This window comes from Athene noctua, chromosome 1 (assembly GCF_965140245.1).
Source record: "Athene noctua chromosome 1, bAthNoc1.hap1.1, whole genome shotgun sequence".
Lineage (NCBI taxonomy): Eukaryota > Metazoa > Chordata > Aves > Strigiformes > Strigidae > Athene > Athene noctua.
This window is the reverse complement of record NC_134037.1, coordinates 239066372-239092342: the sequence shown is the minus strand read 5'-3', so window position 1 is coordinate 239092342 and position 25971 is coordinate 239066372. Positions and strand designations below refer to the sequence as shown.

Below are 25971 nucleotides of genomic sequence, written 5' to 3'. Positions count from 1 at the left end.
CTTTGAATGCTTGGAAGCAGCTATGATCATTCTAATTGTCCTTTCTTTAGATGCACAGGAAAAGGCCATATTGCATGTGATCAGCATGTATGTCAACCCTCTGGGTGATATAGGGAGAGAGTAATTTTTACTATTCTCAGTTACAAGCTCATTGACAAAAGTATTTAAAACTAATCCCACTACAGCAAAAGGAATCAAGAAGAGTGGGAACAAAAAATCGTCTTGTAATATGGTTGCAGTGCCCACTCTTTTAGTTAGAAGTCTAGATTTCAAATCAATTTCTCAGTATTTAACTGATTTCTGCTAGGTTTTTTTCTTTTCAAATTGCAGAATGTGTGTTTGCATTTGTATTTATTGGAATTTAAATTCTTTTAAATCCTACCTGCCACAGCTTTTAAAAGAAGTGGAGAATAATTATATCCATAATTTTTATAAGTCATTTCTCATAGTGGAAAGGGATTATTTTTAAAGGTTTGTGGAAAAAAAATGACATCTTCAGTCAGGTAATAAATTCAGATGAACTTCTTCCCCCTCCCTCTTTTTTTTCGCCTGTTTAGCATTTTCCACTTTTTTACTCTGTGATGTACAAGCCCTCACTGGTTAATTATGTATATATTTAGCTACTGCATGTGTTGGGCTTATTATTGTCATCTAATTAGATGTAACTCCAACTACTTGCTTCTAGAAAAATCATTAAAAATTCTTTCCTAATGACCTAGAGATGACAAAATGTCTGTAAAGTGTGAAGAAGCAGACAAGCACAGGAACATCGCTCTTAAAGAGTGTTAATCCAGATGCTGCAATCATCTAATTAAACAATATTTTGCTGTCATTAACATTTTCACCAAGGAATTGCAGTTATAATTTCTTTGTCAGCTGTCTCTAGCTCACTTTACCTTCAAAACTAAAGTGCCATATAAAAACATTAAATTGGATGGTTTAATTAAAAAGTTTTTTTTAATGAAGAAACATATCCAGTATTTCTGAGATCTCATTTACTATGCCTCAGTTTTATTGTTCAAGTAGATTAGTGTCACAGGCTTGCGATATTTAATATTCAGCCTTTAATATTAATCTCTGTAAGCCTACTAGGGGGAAAATCTGAAGCTTCTGAAAAGGTATAGGGACTACCAATAGCGGTACAGGTTTATGTTTTATATTTATTTAGCTACAGAAAGAACCAAATAATTCTTGCTGGAAGCACCAGATAATTGATGAGATGGCTAAATATATTCATCTGCTGACTTTACTCTGAAAATAGTAATTGTGATCCAGAACTGATCAAGAAAGCATTCCTAATAAAGTTAAACCACTAATATTTATGCATGTTTAGAATTAGGGATCTGTAATCCCATTATAGGCCTAGATCACTGTCCTCCACTCAGATAAACATAGATGTGTGGTCTTACCTAATCACATAGGTTTGGTCTCCTTTCACAATTTAAATTATGGTTCGTCTTCTCTAGTCTTTTTTATTTGTTGATATTAAAAAGAAAATTATTGAATTGAGAAAAATAAATCACTATTTTACTAAACAAATGAATAGCTATTCTTAGTAGTTAATCTCTTCATAAATAAAATAGGATTTATAAATATTCAAGTAGGAGAGAAGTAAATATTTTGTTTATTTTTTCACAAGACTATGATTATATTTATCAAATACATGATCACATAGGCTCTGTTGTTTGTAATTTATCCTACTTAAGCTGAGGGATAAATTATTTCTCATTGAGGGTTAAAAAAATGCACACAAGAGTTACTGGAGTGTCGTGACATGGAGCTAATTCCACATGATAATTTGTTCATGTGTCCATACTATAAGTAACTTATCAAAACCACACAGTAAAGAGAACTTGTGTACAGCAGTTAGGCTCAGGATTGCATTTTTCTTACACTATTCACATATTTATGATTTTCCTATGTGGAATAGGAACAAAAAGTCAAAATCTTGTTGACTGAATACTGAAATTGAAATTAAATGAATGAAATTAATATAAAAATTAAATAAAACCCCAATATGGAAAATCTCAGTCTTGAAATAAAAAATAATTTTGGAGAACCCTAAATTTCCTTTCAAAACTTTGCGAAAGGATATTCTCACCCTTCCAAATGTTTTTAGAAAGTGTTTTCAGTTGAAAGTCTTTATAACTGTGAACTCTTTTCCATAAAACTTTTGATTCTGAAGAATCATCACTTTTGCTTATGCTTTTGTAATAGACTACAGTCATCTCAATCATTCTCTTCCTGAATCTCAAATTTCTTTTAGCCTGCTGTCTACATAAACACAAATGTCTTTCTTTTGTGGAAGCTTTTGCACATTCTTAACTGAAGATTCTGATGGTGAGAAAAACATTGATTGTATAAAGGTATAGTTTCATAAAGGCCATATTTTATAGAACCTTAAATTTGACAGTCTCAATAAACTTTACAAATCATATGTAATTAATCCTTGCCAAAAAGGAAAATAATATTCTGATTTGACAGATATGGAAAATGAGGCAGAGTTGTCCTACTTTAAGACATATAGAGCCCCTCCAGAAAAATGTAGAACAATTAATATTTTGCTAGAGAGTACCTTTCCTTTTCCTCAGTCACATGTATAAATTCTGGTGTATTTCTCAGTTTAATTGTTTGATACATTCTCGTTCTGTCCAAGAGAGGTTTTGCATTCATTCATTCATTGTTGATATTAAAGAGGTGGGTTTGTTTCTATCCGTCTTTATTTGTGTGTGGCACACAGTGCTGTTATTGCTTTTTTAAACAAAATTGTAATTGCAACTCAGTTATTTTTTTATATTCCTGAGAACATCTGTGTTCAAAATGTAAAAATGAGGACACACAGTTGTTAAAAAGATGCACTTTTCCCGTTTTCAGTGAAACTATGTACAAAATAGAAACATGCTTCTTGTTCATCAACTTCTATTGAAAAAATAAGGTGTTTGTAGAGTAGTGAAAGTTTCACATTTCATTAAGGCAGAGCTGATTTTTGTGGAGAATTGAAAATGCTATTCAGAACAAGGAAGCCTGTGTTTTTCTGTGCTGGGTTTTGTACCCCAGGAATCTGTCCAGAATCTGGAAGGAAGCAGTTAGTTGGACAGGGCTGTAAATCTGCTGCAGGACTGGGAATTGTTAACCTGGGTTATTTCAGTCTGCTAATTATATTATATAAATACACACACACATATATTTATGACCTGATTTTGTTTTTTAAGACTCATGTTGCATATTGTGTGGTTCTCAGTAAATCAATATGGTGGATGGTTCTGTACTAAGCAACTTCATTTGTTCTGTCATTGAAATGTTAGATTCTACTAAATATCAGCTGAGATAGAAATAACAGACTTTCCCAAACACACTTTTCCTGGTGATGAATTCATAATTTAAAGTTCAGTTGCAGATTGTTCTTTTGAAACCATAAAGATGGCTTTTGCACATTTGAACCACTGGGATGGTGGCGGTGTTTCTTTCATTAAGTTTGGAGGGAGTGGCCCGGGACAGTCAGCTGTCTTTTAGGAGGGATAAAAATATTTTTAATTTTCAAAGTGGTTACAAAATAGTATTAAAGCAAACATGACTTCCTCCACTTTGATTCTATGATTGCTGTGAAATCTCACCACTTCTTCAGTGAAGAAGAGCCATGGGGAATAATGGATTAATATGGTCTATCTGGGATAGACCTAGATTTAAAAACCTCAAATTTAGCCACCTGCTGTTTGGAGTCTCCCTTAATCTTTGCCAGGTAATGATAATGCATACAGTTGTTAGGAAAATAATAGTCCAGTGGTTTTACATTTCAACATTCATGCTATGAAAATAGCTTAATGGAAATAAAAAAGAAAGTGTTTATTGGCATATGGTGCATTTTAGTTGATCCTAAAATATATTGTGCTCTTTATATTATGCCGATTTCTGTGTTGACTTCTGATTCAAGATAAGTGCATCTAAATTAATACTTTTGTCTGGAAGATTTATACCTGATTCTATCAAGTGGTGGGAACTGGGAACATGCGATGCACCAAAAGTAACCACTAGATTATTTTTCAGCTGGAGAAGTGGACACCTTTTTTCTAATTCTTGAAACATTTTCTTTCTTCATAGGACGAACGTACAATGATTTGAACCAATACCCTGTATTTCCATGGGTTTTAACAAACTATGAATCTGAAGAGTTAGACCTGACCCTTCCAGGGAACTTCAGAGATCTTTCAAAGGTATGCTTCAATTTTGTTAAAGACAGTCAGCCAGCCCCTTCAGGAAGAAATTTTGTTTTATATTTATATTTTGGTTAAGTTAGGTAAAGATCTTAAAGTCAGAAAAGTCTGAAATAGACTTCTCTATTTTAGAATAATTTTATACTGAATATCTGCATTATGCTACTTCCATGTCCCTGACTGATCTGGTTCCAAACCTGTAACTCCTCCATACCTTATGATATGGATCACATCAGACCACTTCATCTCACTAATTATATCCCTTAGTTTTTGAAAGCTGATCCTTTGGAAATAAAAAGCTTGAACTAATTTTTCACTTTATTTTGCAATGACTAGATGAGTAATGTAATAGCAGCACCTCCCTTTGCTTAATAATTATCCAGTAAACAAGTACTTTGTATTTTAGACCCTGGAGTATCTGATCCCTTTCATTATTTGTGGCTTTTGTCCTCCAGCCAGACTTGGGCAGTTACTGCTTTATAATTACACAGTTCCTAGTATTTGTTTCTCTAATAGCACCAGACTGCCATCTATACCCAGCTGTGATCCTCTGATTGTGTCAACAGACTGGAGAGAAGGTGTGTTGACCAAGCATAGCAGAAGCATATGTCAGGGCTCTACACAAAAACCAGGGTTTGCAACTGGGTTGTGGGAAGTCTCTTTCCTGGCTCCTATCAGCTAAGAAAGTGTGTGTACTTTCCTAGTTAGTGAAGGTGGGTAGCCTTGCAACATCCCCAGCATGTAGTTTCTGTTATCAGGGCATGGACAGCTTGCTTTCATCCTTGCCACAGTTCCTCAGCCAGGAGGGAGAAGTTGCCCGTCCAAGTTGTCTGAGGCTCAAAACCATAGGGGACCAGCACTTGATGACTTAATGAGGCTGGAGGAGAGGAACTTAAAGGAATGAGGCTGGAGAGGAGAAAATGACCCCCAAGGCCTGTACTGCAGCCCTGTGCTGCAGCCCCTGCTTTCCCTTCTGTTGCTGGACAGAGATGAGAGTTTCTGCAGCTTCTGCCTTTAAGTCTGCTTTTCTTTCCTCTCTTTCCTGCACACACACATCCTGGGCAGCAACGGAGAGATCCCACCATGGGTATCTCATAGTCTCATATCTCTGTTGGAAAGAGTGTGCTTGCAGTACCTCTAGATGTATTGTTAACCATTCCTGGAAGCCTGCTTTTGTGAGACTTCCAAAATAATTACGTAGGACTTGATTGCATAATAGCAGATAGAGACACCTAAGTCTTCTCTCCCTTTTTTCTTAAATAAATAAATAAATAAAACCAGAAATTAATCTACATTCACAGTGTGCCTCAAATGTAAACAAATTAGTTGAGACTCTATTTACATTATGTAAAACTTCTGACCTTTCACAATATTATAAGTATGTTTTGCAAATGTGTTTTTCAATTCTGTAACACCATTGTAATCTGTGCCAGCAACAATAAAGGAAAATCCACAGACATGAGCTAAATAAAGACCAGTGATCATCCTGCACTGGCTTGTTCCCTAGCATGTATAAAAATATTTCTCGTTTAGAATTGTTTATAGTGGTAAACCTTTCATTAAGATGCTTACACTTTTCAAAATCTCTCAAACTCACTTCTTGTTAGTATTAATAGCACTGCATGTGGTGAAGTGCAACATGATTAAGACAGCGTCTCAGGAATCCTTCATTAGGTACTTAGTTTTGGTTGAATCCAAATTTTTATGGCAGCCTATTAAAGTATGTAATTGCTACAGGAAGTAGCATGATAGTTGAATAGATAGGTTTTCCTCATGAGTTAGTAAAGACTCATTATGGAATTAGTGCTTGTATAGCTTATTAAGTATCACTGCACTCCTAGTAGAGCTCTCCCTTGAAAGGAAATATAAAATCAAGTCCTTGGTTATTTATGATTCTTCAAGAATCCGTGCAATGTGCACAGCAGTATTTTGCCTGAGGACTTTTTCTTACCCAATTTGATAACTGCATTCTTTTATTCAAAAGCTACCAGTGGTTTCCTCTTGAAAAGCTAGGGTTTTGACCACTAAAAAAAATCCCTACACAGAACTAGTTAAGGAGAATGGTCTTTCTTGTCTGGCAATATCTAGGCTGCATTTATCCCATAGATGCGTGAGAAAACACGTGCAATCTGTAAAGTGTTGTGGGATCCCTCAGAATAAAAGGGGTGTAATTGTAAATTTTTTCCAGTGTTTACTATAATAACATATGATCATTTTACAATGGTTTTAAAAGGAAAAATAGATTAATATTTTTTTGTAGAAGACAGTGGCCAGTTAATAATAAATGCCTTACTTTGTGCACTTGGGCTGTTATGCATTACTTGCATCCTGTTTCAATTTGTGCATTATCAGTAAAAATCTTCAAAATCAAAACATATCTGAAGTATTTCCTTGGCAATTCTGTTTTCATTTTTGATATCAACCTGTATCTGTAAGTAAGCCCCTTTTTTCCTTGTTAGAGAGGTGAATCCTGAGTAGCCTAGTGCTTAAAAGCAGGAGTTAGTGATTTATTGTTCACATTATTGAACCAGGGTGTGCTATTAAGCCTCAGCCAGACCTCTGGGGCAGTCACACACAGTATCCTTTCCATGAGGAGCCACTTCCTTCTGTCAGATTTTACCTTGCAATGGAGAAATATTCCTGCAGATTTGATGGCAAATCAGAACCTCCAGCTAATCTGTTGATGGATAAAATTTCCTTTGTCAATTCCTGGCTTTCTCTCTTTCATCAAGTTTGCCCTTCTTAGGTTTTACAAAGCCTGTGTCCTTAATATTTAGTAATTAATACCTCTCAAACAATCTTTTGAAATTATTTAGAATTTTAACACTATTATATATGTGGTAAAAGCACACAAATGCAATGAAATTAAAACAGAAACATTATGCTTTGTTTTGCTGATTGAAAATAGTTTTGATAGTTAAATGTAGATGCTTAATCTAACTTTCTAAAACATAATTAAATTGTGTATTATCACACAAAGTTCATACAAAGCTCTGGTGTCAAGTATGATAATTGACAGTACTGCTGAAATTTTTAAACCTTTGATTCCTAGGCTTTTTGTATAAAATATGATACACTACCTTTGCAATATCATCACTCCTAAGCGAACATACATAACAAATGCAACTCGTGTTTTGTGGAAATGAAATTAAATGTGTTTGGCTTGCTTATGATGTCAGTGACAGAGCAAATCATATGCCTTTTGCATTTAACTCAAACTTAAATATTTACATTTCTGCAAAGCTGTCTTGGAACATGTAACTTGTCCTTTCCTTCTATTCCATTTTATTCTGTTTTTATGTAGCACTCCTTATTGTGGTACTTCTACTTCCAGATGTTTGTTGCCTCAGAACAATTATAGTTAAATATTAGTCTGAGACTTCTTCTGTCCTTTTTCTTTGAAGTGTTTGGAAATTCCCCTATCAAGGCATTTTTGCCTTTTACATATGAGATTTAAAACCAGGGCCCATGGGCATAGAAGGTGCCATAGCAGTAGGATATATTGGACCTCTCATTTGATTAGACAGTGTAGGCTCAAGTTTTATTCATTACATATACAAGGTTAAAGGTTATATTTATTGTTTGACAGGATGAAAAGCTAATGAAAGAGGCTGTCATAGATACATAGATTATCTTTTCACTATCAAACCACCAGGTGATCTGCTTATTTTCTTCTTTATTGAGATTTCCTTTGGAAGAATACCCATGGTATTAAACATTAGTACAGGAAATGTGTATGCAGCCCTTACCGTACACTGAGTTTTGGGAGGTTTCAACACACTGAAAATGTAGCATGGTTTGTTTGTGCAAAATGGTATGACTTTTACTCCTAAATTATAGTGAGTGCATCGGTTTGACATGCTGCATTGTCCCTGCTCATTAAAGTGTAAATGGGAATTTCTTCTCGTTTACTTCCAGTCATACCTCCTGTTAAATAAAATGATTTCTTCACCAGGCAAAGTAATACTAATATTGACATGTGTATGAAACATCACACGCCCATTCATTGAGTGGAAAAAATTATATTTTGTTAATATAGAAGGTGTTTGACTGACGGGTGGTGATAAGCATAACCACTTTTCCTTATTACTGTGCCATTTCAAGAAAAGGAAGTGATAAAGCCCCAAGGCTTCTCAATGTAATAATGCAAATGAACACATCGAAGTGTGAATATTTCAAGGCAAACCACACTTAATACTTCCAAAAATGTGTAAGCTGTGGAATGGAGTTTATGGGCTTATCAAGAGCCACTCTCACTGGAAAAATGAAATCAGTTTCTGTAACTTCTCTTTACCACATGCAACTCTACCATCAGAAGAAAAGTGAGTTTGATTCTCATTTGGTTTAAGCCACACAATTAAACATTTTATTTTCTTAAATAAGAAGTTTGTTTACTCAGTGAAACTCTGGTACTTTGAATCTGCCAGAACTCTTGTATTTTATAATGTTGATATTGATGTGCTGAAGAAAAGTTATTTACAAATTTGGATAAAATTAGAATTTATCTTAAACTTTAAAGTACCCTCCTGAGATGTTCTACTTAAAGGTTGTTGTTTGGTGGGTTTTTTTAATAAAAAAGCAAGCGGTCAGGAAGAGCTCAGTCTGTATTCAGCCAGAGCCACATAAAGGCATGCTCAAGATTTCTTTTGTACCCAGATACTATTTTGCGCAGTACATTACAAAAAAAAAAAAAAGACATAAATAGATAACTGCTGCATGAATTGGAGTCAAGATAAGCAGACTATTTCAGTGGCTGCATAAATGGGGTGCTGGGTTCAGTTATGCTCTCATGAGAGAATGTAGTTCTAGGAAGATCACTGGCAAAACAGTAAATATTACATGAGCTAACATAACATGTCCAGTGGATATAAACACTAGATGTATTGACAATACACTGGTTCAAAGGCCAGATGTCTAAAGAGATTAGCCAGATGAAAAAAGAATGACATGAATAACAGTGTGGTTTTAATGTTAAAGTAAATACTTACTTTATTTTTAAATGGAAAAAGAAGTATAAAATAAACTCAGGCAGCTTTTAGTACATCAGAAGTGAAGTGGCTGAATAGGCATTGTCATAAAGTGAGTTCTTTTGCTTGGTTGGAGTAAAGTATATCTTATAATACCTTTTTATGAAAAGGTAATACTATTTGGTATGAGTTTTACAAAGGACTTTTGAAATAAAAAGACAAATAGTGTGTTTGGAAAAAGCATTTTATAAAACATTATAGAAAGAAGTTTTTATTTAATGTTCAGAAAAATTTGACTCAAATTCAGTTTTTGTACTAGTCTTATGCTTAAGGTAGTGGACTGAGACATAGTATATGGATTGATATTTGCCTTTGTATTATTTATGCAAGTCATTTTAACTAGTTTACACGGCAGTAGAATCTCACTGAAATGGAAGTAAAATTTTCTCCCATTATGTGAAGGTATGGGGACTGATCCATAAATAAAATTTAGCTTCACTTTATACCCATCGTATCAGAATTAGAACCATAGAGGTTAACTTTCTGGACTGAGAATGGCACTGTAACACTATAGAAAAGTGACCAAAATTCCATATACCCTACAATTCACAAGAAATGTCAGGCTACCATTACTGTAGAACATGTCACCTAGCAGGACACATGCCTCATCAGAGAAAAACTCAGTTAGTTGCTAGTCTGTACAACTGAGTTTTAAAGTCTTTACAGAAAATGCATGTCTCTACTGAAGGATGAACTTTTAACATTTCTTTGGGTGATAGCATTCAGCCACATGTACATTAAAAAAATGCTTAGGAAGCCACGGGCAGACCTCTCTGAATTTACTCTGTGCCACTTCATTTAGGGAAGTTTTTGCTTTCGGAAAATGCCTGGGCATTTGGAACACAGAAGCTGATCTATTTGTGGTTAATCAACAAGTTTTTAAATTTAAACTTACATCAACAAAAAAAAGAGAGATTAGAGTACTTTCCATCAATGTGCAGTGAAGTGCTTCACATAGAGGTTTCCATTACTGCACAGAAAAGGAGAAAAAGGGGATCAGATGTTCCTTATATTTATTCACCACAGGCCAGAGATAACTGATGTAATGCTGAAGCAGAAGCTGCAGAGCTGTATGAGCGTGGGCAGCTCCCAGCTTTCCCTGTGCAGTGCTGCAGCGGGGCAGCTGCACTACTTCTGAGATTCCAGTTGTCATCTCTGCATAAATGGTGCTGTGTTTGCATGCTTGCTCCTCTAGAGCTAGCTCAGGGGTTTCTAGCACACCTTTGTATTGCAAGCAATAGTCATACCTAAGCCGCTCACCCGGGAACGCTAGAAATCTTTGTGGAATGGCAGAAATGAACCTGGATCTCCTGAATCCCAGGCTACCGTCCAGATCACTAGTTCATCAAATCCAGGATCTGTCCCAAGAAGTCGAGGTGAGACTTTCTAGGTGAAGACAAGCTCAACCTCACCCCCTCCTTTCTTTCTCTCTGTGCAAGGATGGGTAATTCCCAGAAAACGTTCTTCCCAGAGATTTTCACATGAAAATTTCCATATCGTGCAAGAAGAGAGATGACTCTCATGATATTTCCCTCTAAAGATTCCATTTTATTCAGCAGATATTTTGTGCATTTCAGCATTTCTCTTCAAATGAATCCTAAAGTAATTGAAAGAAAAATAGATTCAGACTCTGAAAAGAATATTGATGAGGATGAAGGTAATCTTCAGAATACAGCTTTTTAGGTTTATCATTTAATAAATTGAACATGTGTCTTCTGAAAGTAGATTATTTTAGCTACTGTGCAGGCATTTTTACATGAAAATGGGAACGCACCATCTTACAATCTTACATCTTTTATCTTTTAAATTGAAATAACACTTCTCCTTGAAGAACCTAGAAACCATGATGGTGTGTTTGCATTAGCATTTTATGTGACTTTGGAAAATTATTGTCAAGTTCTTGAGAGAAAGTACCTTTTTCATTAAATACAACTTTTTTTTTTTTTTTTTTTTTAAAGAGTTATTTAAAGCTATGGGTTAAACCATCATTAAAATTTTGCTAGTCTATAAAATAAAATACCTTGTAATTATTTTTGAGCATCAGTTATGCTTCACAGTTCTTGTTAATGTAATCAATTTACAGTGGAGAATGAAAACACATAGTTTATTTGACAAAAGATATCTGATTAGCTTCAAATGTATTTTGAAAGGCCTGGAGTTTTGATTTTGAGTCTTGAATTAATCACCATATTGCTTCCCTACTGTACCTTCAAACATATATGTACAGTAATATTGTGGCAGATGATACCTCTGTCTTCCATAGCCTCAGAATTCACTGCAGTGTAGAGTAAGAGCTACCTTCACAGTGGAGGGAAGAGATATTCTCACGGTGTTTTTCCATTACAAAATACAGTCTCACTGATTTGTCTGCCATTTTGTGTTTCTTTCTCAGAGGGGGTGAATTTTCCTGTTAACAGACTAGGGTGTGAATTATTGCTTTAGCTTTTGAAATGTGCATTTGGGGATGGGAATTTGTTCTGCCAGAGTAGTGGATTCACAGTACCTTAATGAGGGTGGTATCAGGAGGTCCCACACAGTCCCCAAAGCAACCCAGAGCCCTGATACAGTTTAGTTAAGTGCATGTATATCTACGCAGTTTGTCAGTCTAATAGGAAAAGAATGTCTTTTAATAAGTTACTCTTTCAAGGAAGTGGTTGAACCACCATTTTTATATATTGGCAGCTTATAGGCTATAATAATGCCAGCATGTTTTCTGACAGTGGCAGGATGTGTAGCAAAACCGAGTATAACAAAAACGCAAATATTTATTTTTTCTTTTTCCAGTAGTTGGAAAACAAGCCTGGAAAGTGTTAGGGAATGGCTCATACTTCTTTTTCAAGAATGTCTTGTGAGGTCTTGCAGTGCAATCTACACCAGATAACACTGATCCTTAGGGATTACTCATACATTTTACACTTATGAGAAAGCTATTAACGTCTTCATGACACAGCAAAGTATTAAGCATCCCAAGTGTTTCATGTGAAAAATACTGAAATCATAGTTTTAAAATCTAAGTGTTCATTGAACACTTCTATTTAAAAACAATTTCTAATATGTAAAATTGGAAAACGTGATGTTCTATGCCAGCCATCTCAAAAAACATAGCAGCAGTGAAGGAATAAAATACTTGTAGCTTTAAAGTTGTTCGGTTACATACATAGTATAGTGAAACAAACTGATTTGACCTTGTACTGCTATTTGCATTCCAAATTACTTTGCATTTTAGCTCAGTAGAAAAATTGTGCAGTAAAATGAAACATCATAATACCTGGTAGCATTTTGAAAAGTGTCAAAGTCCTTGAGTATATGTTTGTTTTCAGGTTGTAATTCCCTTAATAATATGAATTCTAACTCTTAATTTTTGATTAATACAATCAAGTAATCATTTAAAATTATATTAAGGTTATACAATTATTATATTTGGAAGTGTGCTCTCTAAGTATTAAACTCTGGTCAATTTTACTACAAAAGCTAAAATCTGAAGATTCTGGCTCATCTGGAAAAGCAGATTTAAGATCACTTATATATTTATTACAACATTTTAGTTACTTTCTGTTGTATTTTCTTTGTCCCAGGGACTTCTGGACACACAATGACCAATACATTTTGAAAAAAATTCTGAGCTAAAGTAGGTTAAAAAAATCATAGAAAAGCATGTATCCCCTAAGTAGACACACCAAAAGCAAGAGTCCCTACTACTATCTTACATTTCTTTTGGGTTTTACGTAATTTTTATAGATTGTCTGTTACATATGCTCAGAATAGACTTTGAATTCGTGAATAATTTCCAAATTCTGTTGTTTTTAAGTACAAAGCTTGTTTGTTTTGCTCAGTAAAATGTGGCTTTCTTCAGTCAGACAATACATCCAGTCCTGCAAGACTATGCATGGTTTTTAAGTATTTCTGTTTAGGATCACCAGACACCATCAGCAGTCCTGCGTGAAATCTTTTCATCATGAACTGTGCATTACAAAGTATCCTGTGTGAGCAAAAGTCAGTTTTCATTAGCTGTGTGATTATGGTGAATGACAGCAACAGAAATATTAGTTTGGCCTCGATGCATTTTAAATGCATTTTTAGAAGTCTATTTCCAGAACAATGTTAACTGAATTAATTGGGAAACAACTCATACTTCAAGAAGGTCTTGAAAGTCTGCACATGTGGATCACTTATATTTGTCATTTAAAATAAGGAGAGTCATAAGACTTTTAGTACACAAAGCCCTTCAAAAGGAAATCTAAGTTTACAGCAATCTGAAGGAATTACTACATCATGGAATGAGTTTGGTTGCAGTCTATCCTGTGTAGTGAATCTTAATGCAGAATTAACCTATGACATATCAGACATGCTGCCCTTCAGCTGATAATACATTTGGCCTCTTCCCCCTTTGCAGCCTATTGGTGCTTTGAACCCAAAGAGAGCAGTCTTCTATGCAGAACGGTATGAGACATGGGAAGATGATCAGACTCCACCTTATCATTACAACACCCACTACTCTACATCTACGTCTACATTGGCTTGGCTTGTTCGTATTGTGAGTATTTTTGTATCCTGGTTTTTACTAATATATTTTTCTACAGCATCTCTTCTGTCACTTGTCACTATTTCAATTTTTTAAATGAAAGTACCTTTCTATCAAAATCTTATTGTTCTTGCTTGCGTTAAAATCTCTAGATTTTGACTACATTAAGTTCTCTAGATATACCGTGTATACTCATTTGTAGTTATCAGGGGGTCCCTCCTACCCAAACAATCTGAAATATGTTTAGACACAAAACTGTGGTGTAAGGACACATATGATGAAGAAAATACATAAAAACTAAATCCATCTTAAAAAAAAAAAAAAAAGTCTCTACATAATAGAGAAACTGATACTATTCACTCATTATTTTCAGCTAGGAACAGATATATGCAACATTAAAAACCTTTGTAAAAAACATTAAACTGTGTCAAACTGAGAGGGGAATTATAGAACCAGTTTTATATTAAAGCAGTATGGAGTAATACTTTATGCAAATGAACAGTGTTTCTCAATGGATTAATAACTTAACAGTTTTCAGAAATGTAAAATTGTAGATTCTAACTTCAAGCTGCTGTTTCAGTTCTGGAAACCTCATACTTAAACCCAATCTTCACAATCAGATCTAGGGAAAGTGGCCAGACTTCAAAGTCAGAATGATCTAAATTCAGTTTACATGTTAACACACTGAATTACAGAGAAAGGAGTGTTGATGAGAGACTGAAAGTTTAACAGAGAAACCCAAGTTAATGAGAAATTGAGTCACTGTGTAATTACTGAACTGAAACTATACCCCACCAATAAAAATTCGTTGCATAAGGTGTATTCTAAGCATGTTTTGCACACAACCAAGCAAAGCAGAGATGCACAAAGCTTGACATCTGATTTTTCACTCATCTCAGATTCCTTTAGACATGTCCTGCTTTTCTGCTCAGAAGGGAAGAATTCGTGTGTCTATGAGTTCAGGATATACTTCTTAACCCATGGGAAACTAAACGTTGATTACACTCCTATATGGGGTGATCACTGTACTCCTTTTAAATGTTGCTAAATTATTCATGTACTGTGAATACATTTTATGGTTCACATGTGCTTCTTTGTTGCCTTAAAGTATATTAAAAACAGTGGTTTTATTTGCATGTTTATGTATTAATTTTGGCTGCTATTCAACAAAAGATCCCCTCTTGCTGTTTGGCAATTTCTTAGGTCTAAAAGTCTGCTTACAGGCTGAATGTACAACACACCAAGGAGTATTCATTTCCTGTATTAGGCTAATGCTGTGTCATTTTTACTACTGTTGTTTATGTAATACTGTAGGTGTTCTTGCTCTCTCTCTTCTGACCTAAAGAGTGAGAGAAAAAGGCCTCTGCCTTGATGGCCTTGCAATATAGACCTGACAAATTATTTTTGTTAGAGCAAACAGTATATGTGAGAATGGAAAGCAGAAAAGAAAAGGAAAGGCAGTGCTTTCTAGGGAAGAGATTGCTGATGGCAAGAAGGTGAAAACAGCAAAGGAACAATTTAAATACAGGGCACACCTAGATAGGTATTCTAAAGGTTATTTAAATAGGACTGACCATCAAAGAAAAGCAGTCACTAGTGGGAGGAGACAACAGAAGTGAGAAGGAGACAGAATTGGAGAAAGTTTAAAGCTCAGAAAAAGGAAATAACATGATGAAATTGGATAAGGCTACATATGGAAACCCAAAATAAAGATTTGTAAATAAGTGTGTATAGAGACAGGAAAAGAGTATAGCTACGGGTGATCCTTAGAGAGATATTTTTGCTACAAAATAAAGGATGAAAAATCCTAAGGGAGAAGATTATGCCAATGAAGTTGATCGATAAGGCTAAATCAGATTTCTGGAAGTTAAAGTAGGATTTCATGCTCGTGAATTTTTTGAGCTAGTGTTTCAGTATGAGTTTGTGAAGAAGACCATGTAAGAATATTTTATAAAAGGTAAATTACAGTCTAGTTCAGGAAATTTACAATAAGAGATGCAGAGATTCAGACAAAAAAATGCTTTCAGTGTTTTAAGGGGTTGAAGAATATTCATGGGAAGGGGAGTGCAACAGCAGAGCTTTTGGTAGAAGGTGACAGCAAACTGAAAGAGAGGAGTGGAAAGTAAAATCATGGGAGAAGACTTCATAGACCAAAGAATAAAAGAAAAGGGGAAAAAAAAAAAAAAAAAAAAAAAAAAGAGAGGGAGAAACTATGTGCCTAGGCATTTGGATTGGAGAAAACAGTAGTTTCAGTAGGAGAGGACCTTTCAGTCACACTGAAGTATATATGTATAGAGTTGTGTAATTGCCATAAAACCTTAAAATTTTTTTTGAATCTTGCTTTTTGGCTTTGACAGATGCAATCTGGTTCCTGTCAGTTCTCTTCAAAACATTGCTTGTAATATCATATATCTGAGTCAATTCTCTGATAATCTGCTTCCTACTGCTTTATATTTCCCTCTGTTGCTTTCCTTTATCTGATGTATCAGGCTACTTTTATAAAAGGCACTTTATGCCTTAGCCTCACTTCTGTCCTGTTTAATCAAATTTGATATCATCAATCTCTGCCTTCATTTTGTCATTAATAAATTTTTCACTGGTAGTAGGGTTTTGAGTTCTTTTGTATTCTGAGTGTCCAGTAAAAATCCATCTTTAAAAGTGACCCATTCAATTATGTTTTCAAACATACGACAGTGGCTTAGCATATATGCTGAGGCTACTGATAATTGCAGCAAATATGATAATTTTATTATTAATTTTTGTTCTTGTGCCTTTCATTGTACTTAATAGAATAGGGTGTAATCCTTAACTGAAGCTGTGAGATACTACTGCATCTACAAAGCTTCTGTTTGTATTTTCTGTGAGCTGATTGTACAAGTATATATGTGCTCCATTTTCTTCTGTAAGAATGCTAGGAGAAAAATGAAGGCAGTTTCAGGATAAGCAATGGTACATCTTCACCAGGCCATATATCAGTTTGGTTATGGTAATTTTGAGGGTTATATAGCTGACCCTGAAACTTTCCCAAAGCAAGATAATGAGTGCACCCTCCTTCTGTACAACCCCTCTACACAAACACAAATACATGTGTGTGTGCACACACTCCTATGTGAATTGAAATTATGTTTACCTGTACATGTGTTAATTTACCTGTACATGTTTATTTAAACTAATCAGTTGTACATTTCAGATGACTACATCATGCTAGAATTCTGAAAGGTCAAGAGATAATCCTTTATTTAGCTACATAAGAAAAGAACCGAGCCACAGCCTAGAAATATTTAATGCTATAATTACAAATGAACCCCACATGATCTCCAGAAATGTTGGGTTTATATCCAAAATCAACAGTTTCTTGAAAGGGATCATCTTTCTTTCTAAATTGAGGGGTAGATTAAATATTAGATCACTACTTCACAGAGAAAGCTAATGAATGTCAAAGTCTAACATATTGTTCAGTTAACAATTGTTCAAATTAACAATGATGCTAAAAGCAATCAGAGAACACTGTGATTTATATAATATTGCCTCCCACAACTTTGAGGTGTTACAGACACCAAACCATGGTTAAACATTTTTGCACATCACACATCTTTAGATATAAACCCAAGAAATTCTGCTTATTTCATAGGAGCCAACATCACCCACAAGTTTGCTTCAGCAAACAGAATAAAAAATGCTCTGGGAAGGGATGCACTGTTCTGTTGACATAGTTCCATTTTTATATAAATGAAATGAAATATTCATAATTTATGGCTAGGTGACCTTACCACTTGGTTCAAGAGTCATTGTTTTCAGATGCTTTCCATCTGGACCACTGAGTACATAAGTTGCAGAATGCTACATCAGAATGCCACATACTCCAGTGACTTGAATATCAACTTGAAAAGTAGACAGAAGAAACAAACAAACAAACAAAAATAGATAGTTGTATGAATTCTGGCTTGTATAATGTAGAATGCGAATTTCAGCATTTTTTTCAGATTTTGGGGTGAAATAGACTGGAGTTATGGTGCAATTGGATGCTCTCAGTAGTTGTGTTGAAGAGGTTGTGTTTCTGTGAGTCAGTTACATCTTCACTGAAAGAGAGACCAGTATTAGAAAGCATGATTATCTAAGGTGGAAGTTAAGAAGTTGTAGAGAATAATTGGTTTCCAGTTAATGTTACAATGACTAAGTACTTGTACAAGGTAAAAGAAATTCTGGATTTATTATGAGTCAGGTCTGTTTTGAGCTGAAACAAGTTTTTAGTGAGATGCAAAAGTGGGGAGGACTTGAAACCCCAAATACTCTCTTTTTGACTTCTTACAAATGACTGAAAAGACACTTTTGTTTGACATAAGATGTCTTAGAATGACACATCCCTTCCTTCTCCATCCCCTACTTCCACCATAAATGTTTTAAATGGTAGTAGGCACTGTTAAAAGGAGATGGAGGGAGAGAAGTGCTGTTGAATGGAAAAATTCCTTGTTCCCACAGCTCAAGTTTGTATTCATCGTAATCAAGTACCCCACAAATTTATCTTCTTGTTGGCAGTGAACAAGGTGTAAATTTTATTCAGAATATTAGGAATGAGCAAGATGGGGTTATAATGAAAACATTGTGCAGCTTTATAGCTTTCACAGCAACAAAACCTTTACATGAAATGACAGTAATCGGTATCATAGAGTAACAGTATTTAAATGAGTATATTGAATACAGATATGAATTGTATTTATATAGCATAAGCACTTGACTTTCCAGAGAATAAAAATTACTTTAAAATTATGTGAGAGGTCTGAGATAAAGAAAGTGAAAGCTCTGAATTTCTTCTAAGGATTAAAAATCTAAAATAGGCACAACAGGTCGTAGCAGGATAGCATAATAGGGCACCCTGTAGTGCTCAGCTATTAAAAGTTTAATCCTTGATTATGAATTTTTTTGCTTTTGTATATTTGTCTCAGATGCTTATAAAATAATGTTGTCATAGAATTTTGGATTAATATTTTTACATAATTTATTGTAATTACATCATTTTTCTGGTTTCTGCTTTTTTTTTTTTTAAATCCCTCAGCTGCTTCTGATTTCAGAACCTCAGCAGTGACCCACAGTCTGCTTCACAATGATACAACAAATTACACATATCTTACAAAGAAAAAAGTGATAGATAGGGGTTGGTAGAAGACAGATTTATTTATGCTCAGAACAACAATGTATAAAGTTTTTCAGTATGGGAAGCTAGAAAAGTAGCATAATTTGCAAAGATTGCTATTGCAAATATATACAAGGGATCTGGAGGGAAAGAATTCAGTCTAAACCAAAATAATTCTAATGTTAAAAGAATTTGTGTAAATTCAATATTAAAATGATAATATTAATAGGATTTAAAGATCAATTATTATAATCCAATTCCTGTATATTTTATTTTCTGTTTGTTAGCTCTGGGTCCAAATCATACATTTTTTCATTTATATTTTACATGAAGTTCACTATATGGATCACTGTAAAATCTGGACACATAAAAATTTCTTTTCTTTCAGTATTTCAATTCATTGTGATACTTTTATGCTGCTCATCAAGTTCAGCTCCTGTTAAATGTTAGTATTCTGTTCAAATTATAAACCTCTTCCTCACTTGCCACGCACTCTTTCAATAGTCACAAGTGCAAATATAGTCATTGTACAATGGTATTTAGGGTCTTCCAATAAGAAATGATATTGTGATGATTTTGTATTTAATTTAGTTTTTTAAAATTAATTATTTAACACATATTAAGATTCTTTGATGGAAATAAATGCACTGATGAAAGTATATTTCCTAAATTGTTACCTATTATTTTGAATGTATCTTTTTAAAATGAATCCCCAATGTATTAAGAGAAAAAAAAATACGGACACCCCCTCCCACCATTCTGTTAGTGGTAGAATGTTTTGCATTATTATAATGAAAGCTATTCCATATTTGCACTGACAGACACTGAAAGTTAAAATACTGTCCCTGGCTAAAAAAAAAAAAAATAATTAAAAAAATATGTTTGTTCAGACACAAACAATTCCCTTAAGCTACTTCAAAGGTACTGGCATACTATGATGACAATAAGAGAGAGATTCCATTCCTTCTCATTTAGAGAGAGAAATTTAGAGTTTTCCTTGTCTTTGAAAAAAAGTAGCCTATGTTGACTGTTGTGTATAATAGAAATAATTAATTGGGAAGACAGACGGAGTAAAGATTAGAGAAAGAATGGACTCTGCAAGTCTGAATTCCCTCTGTTATTTTCCTTTTAGGATTCTTTCACTACCTTTGCATCCATGTTTTCCTTATGTATATTTTAATTGCTCTTAAATGCTACAGAAAATTAATTGCTTGAATCTTCTTTAATCTTGGGTAATTTAAACACAATGTGTATAGTGTGACATAATTCCTATTAATAGAGGAGTTCCCTGCTTTGTTCAAAAGTTTCAGAAAAGGAGATAGAAGATATATAGAATAAAATGCAAAAAGTAGATGGGTAATACTGTAATAAGAATTATGATCTGATGATTATGAATTGCTTTGATTAACAAAATTTCCAAATGATCAGGACATGCAAGGAAATAAATTTATATGTGTATTTAATGGAAGGGACGCTTTTTTGACCATTTACCGTCAGACTTTGGCAAAGAGGAAGACATAGCTTCCATCCATGTAGACATATTGTCAAATATTAGTTGAATCAGAGATCTAATGGAGTGGTGCTGGAAAACCAGGGAGTTGGCAGTGATCTCAGTATACAGGTTTTGCTGTCAAATTAAGGATTTTGTCCTCTGTCAACCCCTTCCCTGCACTGAAGTGCCGTGACATAAAAATGGGTTCTCCAGTCTGTCTAAGACTTGAGCTCTTCCTACCCAAAATTAATAACTATGTCCATTTAATAAGTATTGGGAGTGTGGTTTCAGATAGAATTAACAAAAGTAAAAATGCTAAATATTTCAGCTCTGTATCTCTGCCCCAAAATAATGATAAAGCTAGATATTCTGTAACCATAGCCTACCTCACAATGACCATAGAGCCATTCTGCCCACCGTGAGGCAAAGTGGAACCTACTGAGCTCTTTTAAGTTAAATGAAAACAAAAGAAAAATCCAGGCAGGGGATTTTTTAAGATTTTATTTTGGCATGCCATATTACAAGAGGTAGGGAAAGCATTGTAATATAAATAACACAGGGAGTTTTATGGTGGTTGCAGTGAAGTAGGCAGCCATTGTGAACTGGAATTAAGCTACATAGATCTGCCATTGATGCATAGTTAGTCTTATGGAAGACTGAATATATGAAATAACCTTTCCTGCCAGAACTCGAGATCTCTGTGTGTGTAAAATGTGTTATTGCCAATAAATGTACCAAGATATTCAGTACAAATACCTATGCATAGGTACAACTACGAGGTGGCATATTTTTCTTTAATTCTGCCTTTATGAAGCATTTGGGTCCGCAACAGTAACTTAGTTTTTTTTTAGAAACCTGTTGCATGATTCCTTTTGCTGTTTTCTTAATCTGTCTTAATTTCACTGACTACAGGAGCCCTTCACAACATTCTTTCTAAATGCAAATGATGGCAAGTTTGACCACCCAGATCGAACCTTCTCTTCAGTAGCCAGGTCTTGGAGGAACAGCCAAAGAGATACTTCAGATGTGAAGGTAATATATACATTAAATAAATCAATAAATGTGCATCTTCATTTATGGTATTTTGTTTTATGTAGGGACAAAGAGGAGCTTATATTTCATATCTTTATATTTAGTACTCTAGATATAGTTTAAATAAAAGGTAGATGTTACTAAAGATTATTGTTCTAACAGAAACCATCAAAGATTCTTTGAAGTTGAGTGGACAAAAGGTGTTTTGTTTTTAGAGAAAAAAACCCTAACTGATCTAATTTAGATCAGATAATCAGGAGATGGAGAAAAGCCCAATAAATTGTTCTTTCCTGCTGTTAACTCAATATTTGGCCCACTCCATAAAACACAGCAGGAATTGGATTTGACCTTAAAGTGTCATATTGTTATAGCTTGCCTAGCTCTGGGTTTGCATTGCCTGGGGCAATTAATAAAGCATTAATGACAAGACCCATTAAAAATGTTGGCTTTTCTGTACAGCTTTAGCTTTTACTTGAATGTGCCTGGGGATATTATGCAACAATACGCATTAGATTAAAACAACTTCTACACGATATACAGAAACAGCCGGAGAGCAGGGTGATTTTACTGTTGTTATTCCTTACCTATTGTTAAATACAAAGGGTTATTGTTCATATACATAGGACCTTATCAGAAAGAAACCAAAATCTAATAATATTTTGAATAATATGATCCTTTCATGATTCTCATTTTCTAGTAATGAAGTAGGCAAAGGTTGCAGTATATCATTAATTATTCTTTTTTTTAAAACTTAATTTTAAAGTAAATATGTCTTTCTTCTGTTTTGATACTGCCACTCATACTAGGAAATGCAAAAGTCAAGGTCACATTACCATTATATTTTTCACTTAACTTGACAAAAGGAGATGTATATTTGTTGTTTTGTTTTTATTCCAGAGCTCCTGTTTGCATAAATATTCCAGCAGTCTCAGAAGTGTACTTCTGAGGACAATGGACAAACTATGTTGTTATTCAGTTACTAATCAGAATAACAAATTTTAAATTGTATAGCCATCTTAACATATGGGAGAAAATGCTTTTTAAAGAAAAGAAATTAACCTAAAGCTCATAAAATGCATTTTATGTTTATTTGTGCTCCTCTGGAAATCAGTAGTATTTTAAGTACTATCACTGTTACCTTTGTAAGAAAAACAAAGGAAATTTCAGAACATGGAAGGAATTTGAATTAATATCTACTATATATGAAAAGCAGCCATTTATTCAAATTCAGAGTGCTGACATTTTGATTTTTCCCTTTCAATGAAATCTGGTTTTCCTGGAATTCCACCAAAATATCTGGGAAAATGGCGTCCTAAGAGTGGGGCTGAAACAAGAGATAAGAGCCTTAAACTGAGGAATAGGGAAAGACAGTTGGAAGTGACCGTAATCTTCTCATCTGGCTTTAGTACACAGGAGGAGGGCAGTTAAATACATGAAGGCATTGCAAAAGATAAAGGAATATCTGTGGACAGACAGAGGGGTGGTATTCAAATAGGGTATATAATTACTGACAGGATTGTTCGTAAACTAGCAATCAAATGCATTCAGTAAAAAATGAGCTGAAATATTTGTGTGAAAATACCAGGAGTCTTGTGAACCAAGTGGGGTAATTTAAACTGCTGCTCCCAGCTATTGCAAGGATGTGGGAATTATGGAGGGATGAGTTGCATTACAAAATGTATTTGTACTTTAAAAAGTCAAGTTATTACAATAAAACAAGTATTAAAAAGATGTTCAGAACCAGATACCTTCAAAAAAGGAAGGTAAAAAGTGAAGATGTGGGTTAGCTATGTACTTTAATGTCACTGGAAGTATAAAAGGGAGTTGGGGATAACTTGGATAAAATAGTAACAATTAAGGGTTAGAGTTGCACTGGGGGAAAGATTGTAAAATAATGTATTCAGGAATACACTTGAGAGTCTGCTGTAGAGACCCAGATTCAGATTTATACATATATATATATATATATTTCTGTTATGCCATTAGAAAGAGAAATACTACTTGGAGCTAAGTCATTACAGAAAATCTAATATGGGAGGCACAGATGAGGTATGTTAGCCAATAAATGTTTTCTCCAGATAATCCCTGACCTGTCTGTTCAGGGATACTTTAGGGATTAAAGATGCTGTTTAAAATACAGTTTTGTTAATTAATGAAGATACAGGGAAGGTGGGTTTAGAAATTAACCTTGAATTGATTTATTATGAGTTGATTCAGCTTAAGATAAAAATAGATAAACAAAAGCAGATTCAAAGATGAATCTTTAAGGGATGCTAAAGCAAATAGAAAAAGTTCATAAGCTATCTAAAGAAAAAAGTTAAAAAAAGATAGAAATGAGAGGAGATTTTTAAATGTATGTAATACCAGCATTTAATGCATTACATCATCAAATTAAATTATTGTATATTAATGCAAAACCACTACTGAAATATGTCTACTGAAGTACACTTCAGTAGTCTAAGCAATATATGTCAATGCATTGCTGTTTTATGTTCAGTTGAACAGGGAAACTTGAAGATCAGCAGGATCTTCAAGTGAGTAGTGAGACTGAAGCTATATCCTTAGCATTATAACAACTAGAGTATCTCATGGCATCTAAATTCCACCTCAAACAGTCTGATTAGTCATTCGTTTCAGAGCTCTTATGTTCTTGGAGAGCACAAGTTTTTTTGTTTTTTCATTGTTCTGTTTTTAGTATGTATTCATGCTGGATAAAACAAATTCTTAGTGCGTTCTTTGCTGGGAACTAGCTAGTGGAAGTATATACCCAAAGTGGAGGGAGACATAAGAAGAGCAGCAAATGTGTTTAAGGAGTTAGATAAAGGAAGAAAAATGTATGTGTGTGTGGGGGGGTAATTAATGTCTAAATGTGAAGACATGGTGACATAAATGCTATGAAATATGCAAACATATGAAAGGGAGAAGAATTGTTTCTCAGGGAATGAAGAGGTAGACTTCAGAGGAAAGGGATCAGAGTTGAAAAACACTTACTTAGCCAACAGAGTATGAAAAGTTAAAATGAAATTGAGTATTCTGAATTTGAATATCCTCACAAGGGAAGTACTAAACCCCGTAATTCTGAAGCTTCTTAGAAACATAGACTGGCAAAGCACTGAAAAAGCATCAGGGACAATCATGAATTGGCAAGAGGATGTGCTAGCTGACCCTTTAGGCCCTTTCCATTTGTAGAGTCTGTGTTTCTTAGCGATAAATCAAGAATGAGTATAGCAGCTAATTGTTGCTGTTGTTTGTTGCTTAAGATCTTAATGAACTGCATTTCTCAATGTCATGACAACAGGCCCAACTTTTCCCTGAGGCCTTGGAGTTCATTCTGCAAAAGGATGAGAAACTGAACTATTAATACTACAAATACCTCGTTTTTTTCAGATCAGTTGTGCTACTGCTTGGAATGCCTTACAGGCTTTTTAAGCATTTTAATCAAGTTTTCAGGGACTGGAAAAGCAGTGAGGTTTGGGGAATCACCAAGAACCCCCCTTAAAATCTCTACTCATTTTGCCTACTGTCCCGAGAACTGCAACCACTGTCTTGCACAACAAAAGACCTTCACCTCAGAGTGTGAAACATCCAAAAATCCATGTTCAGCTGTCTGGCATCTTGTAATATTTATCTAGCAGTCCTGCGAGAAAGTAGATAATATGCAAAGGAGAAGATGTATAGAGCTTGTGTGAGTACAAAATCTTAAAGCATGTTCATTGCCAAAGTGTTCTGTCTATTTGTGTAGCTTCTTCCGGCTGCACACACAGATATAAATGGGGGTCTTTGGCAGTGTGGATTCCCACACAATGTACATGCTGTGAATTGTTTTCCCAGTCTAAAGATTTTTGAGTCTTTGTAGTAAATATTAGGTGCGTGGAATATGGACTATCCATCAAAGTAGGGAACTTTAAAAACTGTTAGGAATAGCAAGTGTTCATTATTCATGTATTCCTTATCATATAGTTGAAATTCATCTGAGCTGCTTTAAATACATTTAATCTCTGATCTCACTAATCTCATTCATTACTGTGGCACAGGTTATGAAATAATTTAAAAGCAGTGTGTATAATGAATTAATCTGACATTCTTCAATGCTGTGTATTGTAGGATGGCCACAATTTTTGCTTTCAAGTACTGTATTAAATAATTATATGAATGGCCTAAATTCTTTATTAGCAAGGTCTTATTAAAAAAATACTTTCAAAATTACTTTTTTTTAGGAAAGTAAAATCGGTATTATGATTTCTTTCATCAGTTATTGTTTAAAAAAGAAGATTATGAGGTACTTTATTCTGAAGTGCTTAAGTCACTTCTGAAGTAGGTCAATTTTAACTAGTAAATTCAGATTTTTAAGCAATGCAGACACTTCCCACAATAGTGTTCTTTTGCAGTCTCAACATAGTTTTAAAAGAAACATCCAAACCACTTTTAAGAAATTCTGTGTCAAAATTAAAAAAACAAATACCTGATATTTGCAAAAGAACTGATATCTCTTTAGGAAGCTGCAGTTCTGTGGGTCAGTCTCCTTTTTTCACATGCATGTGTCCTCTCTGGCATTC

At 34.4% G+C, this 25971-nt stretch overlaps 1 protein-coding gene across 9 annotated transcripts in view; it reads left to right on the top strand.

The window, feature by feature from the left end:
• NBEA (neurobeachin) overlaps positions 1-25971 on the top strand; it is a 511054-nt gene that overhangs the window by 418403 nt on the left and 66680 nt on the right. For all 9 annotated transcript variants that reach the window (XM_074914245.1, XM_074914292.1, XM_074914279.1 and 6 more), the window contains 3 exons: positions 4099-4211; positions 13632-13772; positions 21296-21415. In XM_074914245.1, the coding sequence (XP_074770346.1) occupies positions 4099-4211; positions 13632-13772; positions 21296-21415 (374 nt within the window). The remainder of the gene's footprint in view (positions 1-4098; positions 4212-13631; positions 13773-21295; positions 21416-25971) is intronic.